Here is a 12,495-nt window from a genome sequence, read left to right as displayed (position 1 = left end):
TGCTACCAGGAGAGCATTTTATGAGTTTCCCGGCAAAAGTGATTGTATGCAATTTCAAAGTAACGATTGTATGAGCAGACTGTTTTGTTTATTTACTTTTATAATTTTTCTTTGACCATTGGTATCTATAATTTATGATTTATATTTTAGTAACAGTTACTGTTTATTTTTCAGTAACGCATAATTATGGTCGTTACCTTAAAGAAACATTTAATCTAACCTCTGGTTTGTAATACATATATGTCTAAACAATAATAACGTATAATGTGGCCTCCTGAATATATACAATTGAAGGTAACGATTTACAACTTTTATATTAACTCCTTCTCTTATTTGCAATTTCAATTAACAAATAAAATGATCAATTGTTTCGCAGCACATAGAGGATTTGATGTTTTGCGGTATATGCTATGAATATATCAATACATCTGTTATAACATCATGCTCTCATAATTGTAAGTAACAGTATTTGTTTTGGATACTGTTTTTAATATTATCTTAGTTATTAACACATACATATAATAACACTCATCTAATTACAGATTGTTCGTTATGTATCAGAAAGTATTTGCATTACAAAACACAATGTCCCACTTGCTTTGCGGAGACTTTCGAGAAAGACTTACGAAAAAATAAAGTTTTGGATGAAATTATAGCACAATTTTTGCAAGTTAAAGACAAATTAAAAAAATGTCTAAAAGGTCCGCTACAATTTCTGCCAGGCAACAAGTGTGACGGCTTTCTCAATTCACCAAAATCAACTCATCAAAAGAAATATTCACCTTCGATTAAACAAGAAAATGCAAGTATTAGTAGAAATTTAATTTCTGCAAATATCGCATCACCTTCTACAAATGTTCAAAGAGATTTATCTAGTCCGAGTACTAGTGGTAAAAACAAAATACCTGAAATGTTTACTCCAAAAAGTACTAAACGGCAGGATCCAGTTAGCACAGATGAAACCAAGGTTGTTATATGTCCAGTCTGCAAAGTTACTATTTCAGAGACTAATATAAATAGGCATCTTGATGATTGTTTAAAACGAGAAGCGAAGAAAGATCAAGTACAGATAAAGTAAGTGTAACGATAATGCGTAATGTATAATTTATGTGCGTGCTGTATCATTGAAACATTTGGATAAAAGTATACGATTACTATTTATTTTTCAGAACAGATGCAAAACGTCAACCACTACCGAAGCTAGTATTTAGTTTAATGAAGGATGCAGTGATGCGTAAAAAGTTAAAAGAATTCGGCTTGTCTGCACAAGGAGAACGCAAGATTATGGAAGCTCGATTGCAAAGATATATTGTTCTTTATAATGCGGAATGTGATAAATCTACTCCACGATCAGTTTCCGAATTAATTAAACAATGCGAAGATGAGGAGAACCTTGAAAAAAGAATTAATAAGACTTCATTTATAAATGTAATTATTCCTACTTATAACAGGCAACACTTTTCGAAGTAGAGAAATGCAATATAACAGTATACATATAGCAATCTATATTGATTGTTTCAGAAGTTACAAGTTAACAGAAATACAGAACAAAACGTCATAGACGAAGAGAGGAAAAAGTATTGTAAGTTTTTGTTTAATATTTCTTAATTCATTACAACGAATACAACATTGCACTATTTCATTTTTCTTCACCAGTGGAAGCACATAAAGACAGTTTCGAAAGTTTAATTAAACGAATCAAGAGTTCCGAGCTACAAAGAAATCCGACTGTAAGACGTAATTTGTTAAACGAAAGCTTTGAAGGCTACAAACGTACCGTACAGAAAAGTGAAACAATCGCTGAGAGTTCGGATGATTCAATAAACGATGTCGACAAAAATGATCTACCGTCTGTGAATTCCCATGCATATATTCAAGATTCTGATTCGGACAGTGCTTGCCCTTTACAAATGTATTCTAGCAGCGATCCAAAGAAATGTCTTAATATTGAGTTTCCTTGCAACAATAATGCTGAAATGAATGAAACACGATCAGATTATAACGATCATGTCGGGGAAATAGAAGTAGAAAGCGATCACGTGAAGTCGGACATACGCAGTGATATTTCTGTGTGTACATGGAACTCTTCGAATCACAAAATATCATTAAAAAGGGGAGAAAGGATGAAATTTTCAAAGGATGAAACAAGGAGGGTGGACTTTTCCTCAACAAGAGACAATTCGTCTTCTGATCAAGAAGACGGAGATTGTGAAAAGCCTGCTCCTGTCTTGCAAAACATTTGTTACGACCTATCAAGTAACGATAGCATCGATAGCAAACTTAGTAGTGGTATGCAATTCAGATTGATCAAAGTGTACATTTGGAAATGATTAAAATACATAGAATTACGTTTACAGGTAAATCAAATGCTGTTAATAATGGATTTTTAAACAACAGTCTACTAAACTCGTCGCGTATCGAAAAGGAAAACATAAGTTCGTCTCCCGAATGTAGTGGAAGTCGTTCCTACCGTAAAAGAAATCGTGATTTCATACAGAATGATGGTAAAACCGTTTACGACGTGAAGAAGAGGCTTAAGAAATTGTCCCCATCGAATCTTAGCGAGACCGATGAATCCAATGAAGGATCTGTGAGTGTGCTGTGCGATGATCAGGAAACATGTCTCCAAAGTAAAACACGATTGAGAAATCGAAACATGAATACTACAGTGGTAGAGAGCACAACGGTCTTGAGAAAATCTGTTCGAACGAAGCGCAAGAACAATATGTAAACAAATATTTTTGTAGACTCCTTGTATGTATAGTATCTATATGTAAGAGATATTTTAATTCGGGTGCCTTAGCGCGGTCAAACTTCGCGAGGCAAATAATACGAGTACAAAATCATGTATCAAAAACACCGAGTTTTATTAAATACATTATAGTATTTGAACAGAAAGAGATTAACAATGGAAAAGATAACGATAAACACAAACTTACATCACGGGTATGTATAGATATTAACAACGATATAAGAAGCCCGATTTAACATTTAAAATAGTCATTTTTTAGTATTATATACAAATCGAATATTTGTCTTTGTTATGCATTTTATTACTTATACACTTTGGTTTCATTTATACATTTAATTCCATGTACAATATATGTATATGTGTATATATACAAATTATATTTGATTTCAATATAACTATTAAGGCTTCTAACATCCTAATGGAACGACTATCACATTCATGAAACATTTTATTTAAAATTTTTGTTTAGTCTACTGCATTCTTATGGTGATGATATATTTATTATACGTTTATATTATTATATATGTTCGCATCTGTGAATAAATACAAGTGTAATATTCTGACAAGGATGATTTTGTCTACAGCTGTATGTGACTTCTGCTAACAATTATTTCTCTGGCATTAAGTGTTACTCATGTTTGGCAGTGTTTCTGAAACCATTCTTTGCGAAACCATTGGATTTAAGGTGCTTTGAAAAATCTCTTTTCCTAAGTTCTGTTGAGTAAATAGGAAATTTATGCTGAAAATATTTAGTTGTTTATTATTACTCCATACATTATTGTGCTAAAAAAATATCAGTACAACGTAATGTAGTAGACAAACTATAGTAAATATCAAGCAAATATATCATTCAGTATCTGTATTAACAATTGTGCTATTGCCACGTAAGATCTTTTTTTATATTATCTTATATTGCAATAGAATTATAGATATCCATACAGAAAATAATTTATTCTGCTTCTGTCCCTTAATTATTATATTCCAAAAATAAGTTTATTTTCAAAAATATGTTTATCACTTTTTGATAGGATTTTATATTTCAATTTCTTTCTTTAAATTGTAGGCAACAATATTTTATGCTACATTATTGTTTAGTTCATTTATTTGCCAGATTATAGTTAGGCTTTCGAAACAAGGGGTTACGCATAAAAAGTTTAAGAACCACTGCTGTGTATGGTATGGCATCGTGCGAGGTAGTTACTCGTCTACTACACCCCTAAGTATACTGCAAGCGAGTCTATATTTTTTCCGTGCATAGATCTCCTGTAAAACTCTTTAAAAGACGAGAAAGCAAGGAAAAAATATCGTTCAGCTTTTTACACTGATTTATGAAAGTTTATTGGAACTTTGAAAGAGCAAGATCGATTGAAGTTCAATATAATTTTGTAGTTCATGTATGTCGGATGAAACTATAGCATTCGCGTACCTTGAGTTCTGTATTATTAAGTACTGAATAGTATTCTGTATTATTAAGTATACCGAAGTTCAATTCGAAACACGAAAAATATTTTTTATTTCATTCAATTCTACGCGAGAGCAACTCTTACGTCACGATTGTAATTTTTAAGGGATTCGCGCATCTCGATTCAACAGTACAGTAAATTTAAAAAATAATTCAATTGCAGATCATGAGAGATATGTACAAAATCTTCAATTACTGAAAATATCTGACTTGAAAGGAAATTTAGGTGTCGCGTCAATAATGTCGACGATTTCAAGTGCATGGCGCAATCATAGCAACTGCTTCTCGTGTAATTGTTTTCTTTTGTCGCTAATAAACACACGTGCAGTAACGTTGTTTCGATCAGAAACACTATATGCTACAGCAGTCCAAGACTCGTAGATCGAGTCCCATAATTTCTTTCAAGTAACATACATATCAATTTTATTATACATATGTTATTTGACAGAAAGTATGACATATTGATTTTACGATTGCATGATTGCAAGGGAATCTTCGGTTGTACGTTGCAAAGTGATGAGTTTCACTATATAATACACAATATAGTTCGCTTATTTATTATACGCACTGAACACGTATACGTAGGTATACGTTATATTTAGTAACGATATGTTCGACGCGTTCGAGCGATAATCTTGTCGCTTTGAAACTTTGAGAATGCAATATTAAAACATAATTGTCTTATAATTATTTATACAATAGGCGCGGTGATTCAGCGTCGTTTAAGACAAAAGTAACTAAACACGTTCTTCATGTATTTTCCGTGACATTTTGATTAACTCTTTGATTACAGGCTTGTGTATAGTTTTCTTTCTTTTTTTATTATTCAGATTCGCTGACAAATTCGAGAAATATTGATCTAGGAGTATTTAGAACGTTTGCAGGCATAGAGTGATGTACCTCGTCGAATATTATAATTACATTCTGCTATCATTTCTAGTATGCATGTTTAGAATGCAACAATTTTTTGGAATTCAACAGGGAACGTGCGTGAACTATAGACGGCGCTGCGAATCGTGTTCGTAGTACTGGCGCATCACTCTTAATTTCTCTAGAATGTAGGATTCAGAACGTCGTAATATTAATCGCGTATAATTAAACTTTTTATCAACAAGATAAATTATATAATTTGTATAACAAGATTTTTATATATCAACTGCAACTTCTAATGAATTCATACAAACGCTTTCTTTATGCGTTTCTATGTTTTTTTTTCGTTATATCGATATTCAACGATATCAACGTGTGCCTAACATCATACATTAATTTGCATAAATTTAATTAGTTAGCTTTCAAATGAAAAAGGTTTTTGGTATGTGTATCTTTCCCGCCATAGTTGGTGTTTCTCTTTAAATAGTCTCTCTTCGGAGCATATGTATACATATGTAGAGTCTTTGTAATAATTCTATGGAATTCCTCCGGTGTGTAGGTTTATAAAAATAGCCTACCATGCAATTATTGAGCACTCGTGAATACTCAAACACGGTGTTCTACACTTCCCAACAAGAATCAGGTAAAAATAAGGACTTGCGTTAACACCTTACACGTTTTTCATTCATCCAATAAATATCTACATGGCAACCATACGTTTCTTACTCACCTTCGGATTTTCTTTTACTTCGTAAAGCAGTCTTCTTGGTTTAAACGAACCAAAGGATGTTCGTTGAACCACGCTGAATATTGAATCGACTATATTAATAATATATTTTTAAATCGTAGTAGTAATTAGATCTCATTAGATTGGGAGTATCGAAACGAATACAGCTTTCAAATGCACTCGATAATACGCTAATAAGCTGTATCGAAGATATCAAGCTGTCCAATAAATTTGTACGGCTTTCTATCGCTAATAATTTTCGAAATTTCGTTTCACGTTAGTACCCAGGTAAGCAATTTGCTATGAATTTGCCACCAAAATTTGTCTACAAATTTCGATCCATCTGTTTCCGCATTAGGATCAATATTTAAGTGCCAAGTTTGCAGCCAGAACTCCATGCCAAATCCAGGGCAAATCGGGGCCAAACCTTGGCTTTGTCATAGAGGGCAGGTCGGTCGCACTAAGAGCGAACCTAACCTTGTTCTAAGAGTAAACCTTGCTGTAGGAGGGAAAACGGAATTAAATTATTGAAATTATATGAAACTTAAAATTGTATAATTTAGAAGTTTAAATGAAATTCTATTTTTCCTCCTACAGCAAGCTTTTAAATCCTGCTCTAAGCAGGGTTTGGTACCAAATTGACCGCCTCTTGCTCGCAAAGTACTACACAAACTTTGCCGCAAAAGTTGTTCGAAACGGATTTGGCTGACTGGGTAATAACAATCGCTCGGTAGCAAGCGATCGTAAACAGTAGAAAAGCGTACGAATGAAATCTAAGAAATTTTTAACTCAATGGACAACTTAACACTAGTAGTCTCGTTGGACAATGATTTGAAGAGGATGCGTGTTACGATCGATTAAATCACCGCAGCGTGTTTAAGGCTTCGTTTCTCATGGACTCTACCTAAGGATCTAGTCACATGAAACTTTATATTGCACACAATTAACACGTTGACCATAGAATTACGAAGGAAGTTGTTTTCCGTCCATGCGTCGTTTTCCCATCGAACGAAACGAGAACCAATGGATTTCCTTTCGGGCTCCATCGGTGAACCGATGTCGCGCTTCACGATAAAAGACTCGCTGCCGTTATGTGGACACGAAAGTTTCCTCTTTCTTCAGCGGGGGGTTTCTTCTATTATTCGTCTGACTAGCGTCACGTTGGATTTTCCGTTTTACTTTGTCTCATGACCGTAATACCTATGGAACCCCGGATTTTACGTAGCAGATCTATTATGTCTGCTGTCGACATGTCTTTCACACTTTCGTCATTTACCTACAATTAAAACAGATCGTCATTAGAGTCTACTTGCTCGTACCGTATAATTAAAATAGAAGACAGGTTCACACAATATACCATCAAAAGCACGTCCCCTTGCTTCAGTCTTCCATCTTTAGCAGCCACACTGTCGGGATGCACGACCGATATAACTGTATGATTTCCTTCCGGTTGCAAGCTGAACCCTAGTCGGCTATTCCAGCCACGTGTCAGCTCTACCATGAACACCTGTCGCAAAAATATTTATTACAACAATTCGAAGGCAAGACCAAACGCAACTACTATACACATAAAAATTTGGCTGGACTTCACTCTCTGGGACCAAAAATGTTGCACTTTTTTAAATATAATCTTGTAGATCTTGACGAGAAAATGCCGGAAATCGAAGGTTTAATGTGAGTAATTTACTGGTTCAAAAGTTATGCGATTTTTGGCATATTCTCGACAAAATCTACAGGATTATATAAAAATACAGTTAAAAATTTGTGGTCCCAGAAGGTGAAGTTTAATCAGAATTCTAAAAATGACAAGAGGCGATATTTTTGAAGCTTTTCAGCGTTGGAATATTGTATCCGTTCACTAGCAATTGTCGTCCATAGATAATGAAAGAATTCGGTAACGCAATTCTACCTCGCTTCCTTGTTCAAGTTCTTCGATGGGAATAGCTGAATCTGTGGTATCCTTCCCGACGTTCTCCGGTTCATTCTCACTTTTATCAATTCCATCATCTGGAGCAAACATCACGCCCTTCCACTTCAATAAACCCTTGCTGCCAGCGGGATCCTCCGCTCCCAAGATTTTTCCTGCGTCAGACAGAAATCCGAAGTCAGAACGCGGGGAATTAATTAAACGTCAGCCTGCAATTAAATTCTAATTTAATACGACAGAATTAACTAGCACGCGTTGCTTGTTCGACTCCACCGTCAGAACTCGGTCGCCACTCACTGTTTGTTATTTAATTGAAACCGACTTCAAAGGAACAATATGTCGCGAGTGTAGTTTGTCTACTGAACGAAGCAAATGGTACTATACTGTTTATTTATATAGGTTACCGTCTAGCACCGTACGAGAAAAAAATGTTGCTCAATTGTGTAAAGTATGAAAGACTGGATAACAAATGTTTAACAATCACTCGAGCTGATGTGCGCAAAAACCAGTTAACTCGGCATGCTAGCAACAAGATATTGCACGTTCCTGTGCCACTAGAAGAGATAAGATAGCGCGAACGCGTTATATATATATACCATTTATTTTGTTCAAAATAATTGTTCGATTATCTTCGGATTACTCAACAAATCAAAGACAATTGACTGATACGATATGGAAAGATACTTTAATCGACTCAGCATTTTTTCTAGAAGCCTGGAAAAATTCGTCGACTTTGGACGGGTCGCCGATTACGAATCTGAATTTGAAATTTTCAAAAACAAAATGGCCAATTTAATATGGCGGACGGGTACGCGGAAAAATGATTTGATTTCTACAAAAATTGGTAATACGATGTTTTTAAGGTCGCTGATTACAAATCTGGACTTGAAATGTTCAAAAACAAAATGGCCGATTCAATATGGCGAACGGGTATTCGGAAAAATGGTTTGATTTCTAAAAATATTGGTAATACGATGTTTTCAAGGTCGCTGATTATGAATCTGGACTTGAAATGTTCAAAAGCAAAATGGCGGATCCAATATGGCGGACGGGTACGCGGAAAAATGATTCGATTTCTACAAAAATTGGTAATACGATGTTTTTAAGATCGCTGATTATGAATCTGGACTTGAAATGTTCAAAAACAAAATGGCGGAACCAATATGGCGGACGGGTATCCGGAAAAATGATTTGATTTCTACCAAAATTGGTAATACGATGTTTTTAAGGTCGCCGATTATGAATCTGGACTTGAAATGTTCAGAAACAAAATGGCGGACGGGTATTGGAAAAAATGATTCGATTTCTACAAAAATTGGTAATACGCTGTTTCCAGGATCTCTGATTACGAATCTGAACTTAAAATTAAAAAAACAAAATGGCGAATCCAACATGACGGACATAGTATGTATGGAGTTACCAGGTATGTCCTGATCGCTGGAGTGGGTAGCCTTGTTTTTGGTAGCAGCGTCGATACCGGCACCGCAGGCAGGGTTAGCGCTTTGATAAGCGGGATTCTTATAGCTGAACGCGGCGGCATTCGAGCTACTCGTCGACGAGAGTACCGGTGGCATCGAGGCAGGCTCGGAAGGCAGATCGTTGTCATGATCGTCGCTGGACAAGACGTTCGCCTCTCTCCTCTCGTAATCCGGCACCGTTGTCTCGTCCCGTTCGTCTTGCTGGTCTTCGGGGGCGGTCGCCGCGCCTCCGGGATACTCGAGATCCGAGTCCTGGCTGCAAAACTGAAAATTAGGTTTCCCCTGGGGTGCCGATAAGTCGAGGAAACTCGGCCGCGCCGGTGTCTTCGAGGAATCGCTCGAATCGCAAACGTCGTAGAGCGGCGGCGGATCGATTATGTCGGTTCCCGGTGTGTTTGGCTGGGAATTCGTTATCTGCGTCCTGATCGAGCACTGGTCGGAATCGGATGTCTCCGCCTGGCTGGCCGTTGACGTCGCGTGCACGCTCGGCTGCTTCTCCAAAGCTTCTGCAAGGATCGTTATACATCGTTCTTATTGTTGCGTCGGGCTTCCCCGATCATTGTTCCGAACGCTGTTGTTAAGAGAATCATATTCTTCCCCGCAAGAATATATGCCATTAAATTCATTTTTACGTAGGACACGCTCCCGGAACTTCTCCCCGATTCATGTACAGTAAAGTCTTGATCTAAGCCCAAGCCTCGGGTCCGTGCTGTGACATAGATCGTGTAGGGCGGCTACTATTTTCTTGTGACCTCACGTAAACGCGATTCATGTCTCCTCGCGGGTATGCCCCTCAGTGGAGGGGATGGGCGAACTGACTAAGATCGTGTAGGTCCGTTCGGCTTAGATCAAGACTTTACCGTTTCATTTTATGGAGTTTTCATCCCGCCCAGTTGGAACTCGACTCGTTGAAATGTACGTTTAATTTAATTTCTGCGGGGTTACATCAGGACTCGAATGATTGGAGTACCTTGATCATTTTCGGTAGGCGTACGGGTGGCAAGACGACGGAGTCTCCTCGGGGAATTGCAAGACGCTCCAGGGGATTGCTTGCAACTTGAACCGCTCGAGGTGCCCGGAGATAGTTTCCGGACCGCCAAATCGCACAGCATGTCTACTGCCTCTTGTCTGGAAGAATATTTCTGTATCTTGACTTCCGGTCACGAGGAACGAGTTGTCAAACTCTTCGTCTCTCACTGGATCTTCGAGCGTACTCGTTTCCGAAAGTTTCCGGCTCTAGCTTCATCAGAGGAGACAGACGCGCTGACACTACTGTGCATCTTACGGTGCTTCGCTGATACAGCTTAGCCCGTGTTCTCCGGTTCATTGCTCACCAATCGGAGGACTGACTTTTTAATTGCTCGGCTGGCCCTGATGAAGCTAGCTGCGACGAGCTCGCCCGAGAAAACCATTCCAAAAGGACACGGCTCACGTCCGAATGCCTCAACCGTGAAAACGGTTAGGTTAGGTCGTCTCATATGAATTGTCCGACTTGTAACGGTAACGTTCAGCAAACATTAGCTTTTTTCCATATGAGAAGCTGTTCATCAAAGTAGACACCATTGTTAGTGACATCGTTGTTTTTAAAAGATACGTCAGAGATGTCTTGAAGACAAGGTCAATGGGCACAGGCTCACACCATAAAAATATTTTTGTTGTCTTTCTGTTTCGAAATCTCAAGGTCACCTTCGTATTCTTAAACGGGACCACCCTTTTTTAAACACCTGCGACGACAGCCCACCTCTCCATTAGGGATTCAGTGACTGTAATTACTCAAGGTCACTCAAGGTTAATATATTCGACGTATCTTGAAAAACAACAAAGACATTTTCGGTGCAAAGGTTAGGTGACACACCCTGTGTTGATTTGTCCACTCGTATATGAAAAGCATACGTGGCAAGCACATTGATGAAGTTAGTTATCTACTGAAGACAGGACTTTAGAGGTCAGCTTTGGTATTTTAAAATGTAAATCGATCTGCAGGCGGTTATGGCAATTTTTGTCCTGTAATCGGACATTTCACATGCGACAATCTAATATAAGACGCCGGGCCGTGGAAGCACAATTGGTTAGTAGTTAACATTGTGTCGATGGATTAATTGCAGAGCGAGCAAGAGCTGATTGAGCACTAATCCGTCACTGTTTGCTCGTTGGACTGCTTTATATTCGCTAGTAAAGTTCACCTTAAGCTGGTTCGCGGTGGACGGAGGGGATGATCAGGCTCGGTAGGCGAAAGCGCGGATACAGGGGTTTGCGCCAGATCCCTGTACAATCGAAGCTTCACGGTGGGGCCACATTGACGCAGCAATTGGACAGCCTCTTCGTGGCTCATCGGGGACAATGGTGCGCCGTCAACGGCGACTATTTTGTCCCCTGGTCGGATGCGTCCGTCGCTTAATGCCGGCTCCCGCACCAACGCCCTCACGTAATGACCCAGCGCGCTGCTGTCCGCTTTTCTCAAAGTGAAGCCCAGGCTACCGCCAACTTTCGTCATCTCTATGTCGAATTCCTGCGACAAACATTTCACCGTGTTTACAGTCATCAGTCAAGGTTCAAGAACATTTCTTGAAACCGTAGGGGATCATCGTTATTTCACTGTTTACATCGAGTGTCCTACTTTTATAAATTTTTCATATCAAGGTCACGCGAAGGTCATAATATTACAGGTCGTTGGATTCGTCTCGACCTCGGCTATCGTATAGCGATAATAAAAATATATCATTCCGTTAAAAATACTTCGATGACCTTGACATCTCACAAAATATAACCTCGAACGAATTTTTTTGCCTATCATAATATTTGTCCCTCTGAACCAACTAATGTTTTCCTCTGAAATTTTCTTCCATCATAAGAAACAAGCGAGATATTATAGATGCTCGAGTTAGGTGAAATACCCTGTATATGTCCCAAATGCCTAGCCGATAAAAGTCCCAGAACTATCCCCACTGCCGCGTGGTATACCCCGTGAGGGGCCGAGAAGCTCGAGAGGAGTGTAAGGTCGCTTGGGTCAAAGAATCGTATCTCCTCGCCGATATATGTCCGTGGCTAGACCCGTGTTGTGGACATGTATCGAGTAAACACTGCGCGCACGTCGCTCAATATTTTTCATCGACTCCGGGCTATCATAATGTCGGATATTTCTCCGCGTTATAAGCTGGCCCGGGCTCCGGAGCGATGCATATAAACGCAAGGGGGATTTTGCTGCCATCGCATCAGCAGCCACTGTTCGTTAGCTAAGAGATACCGAAATCTAAATTGTAAACGAACTTCGATTGGATT

General features: G+C 38.4%; 2 protein-coding genes across 5 annotated transcripts in view; one reads left to right on the top strand and one right to left on the bottom strand.

The window, feature by feature from the left end:
* The first annotated feature begins 20 nt into the window (after positions 1 to 20).
* Positions 21 to 4,056, top strand: LOC143360957 (E3 ubiquitin-protein ligase RAD18). The gene is made up of 7 exons (XM_076800173.1): positions 21 to 294; positions 377 to 455; positions 543 to 1,074; positions 1,170 to 1,428; positions 1,522 to 1,582; positions 1,657 to 2,289; positions 2,358 to 4,056. Exons 1-7 carry the CDS (start codon positions 265 to 267, stop codon positions 2,729 to 2,731), a joined length of 1,968 nt encoding a protein of 655 aa, XP_076656288.1. The 5' UTR covers positions 21 to 264; the 3' UTR covers positions 2,732 to 4,056.
* The window catches only part of LOC143360954 (uncharacterized), a 135,178-nt gene continuing 125,531 nt past the window's right edge, over positions 2,849 to 12,495 (bottom strand). For all 4 annotated transcript variants that reach the window (XM_076800167.1, XM_076800168.1, XM_076800170.1 and 1 more), the window contains 6 exons: positions 11,400 to 11,725; positions 10,187 to 10,344; positions 9,159 to 9,722; positions 7,721 to 7,893; positions 7,169 to 7,318; positions 2,849 to 7,087 (listed from right to left, as the gene is read on the bottom strand). In XM_076800167.1, coding sequence (XP_076656282.1) covers positions 6,968 to 7,087; positions 7,169 to 7,318; positions 7,721 to 7,893; positions 9,159 to 9,722; positions 10,187 to 10,344; positions 11,400 to 11,725 — 1,491 coding nt within the window. In that variant the 3' untranslated portion in view covers positions 2,849 to 6,967. The remainder of the gene's footprint in view (positions 7,088 to 7,168; positions 7,319 to 7,720; positions 7,894 to 9,158; positions 9,723 to 10,186; positions 10,345 to 11,399; positions 11,726 to 12,495) is intronic.

This window comes from Halictus rubicundus, chromosome 14, assembly GCF_050948215.1.
Source record: "Halictus rubicundus isolate RS-2024b chromosome 14, iyHalRubi1_principal, whole genome shotgun sequence".
NCBI classification, from domain to species: Eukaryota; Metazoa; Arthropoda; class Insecta; order Hymenoptera; family Halictidae; genus Halictus; species Halictus rubicundus.
This window is presented reverse-complemented; position numbering and strand designations above follow the sequence as displayed.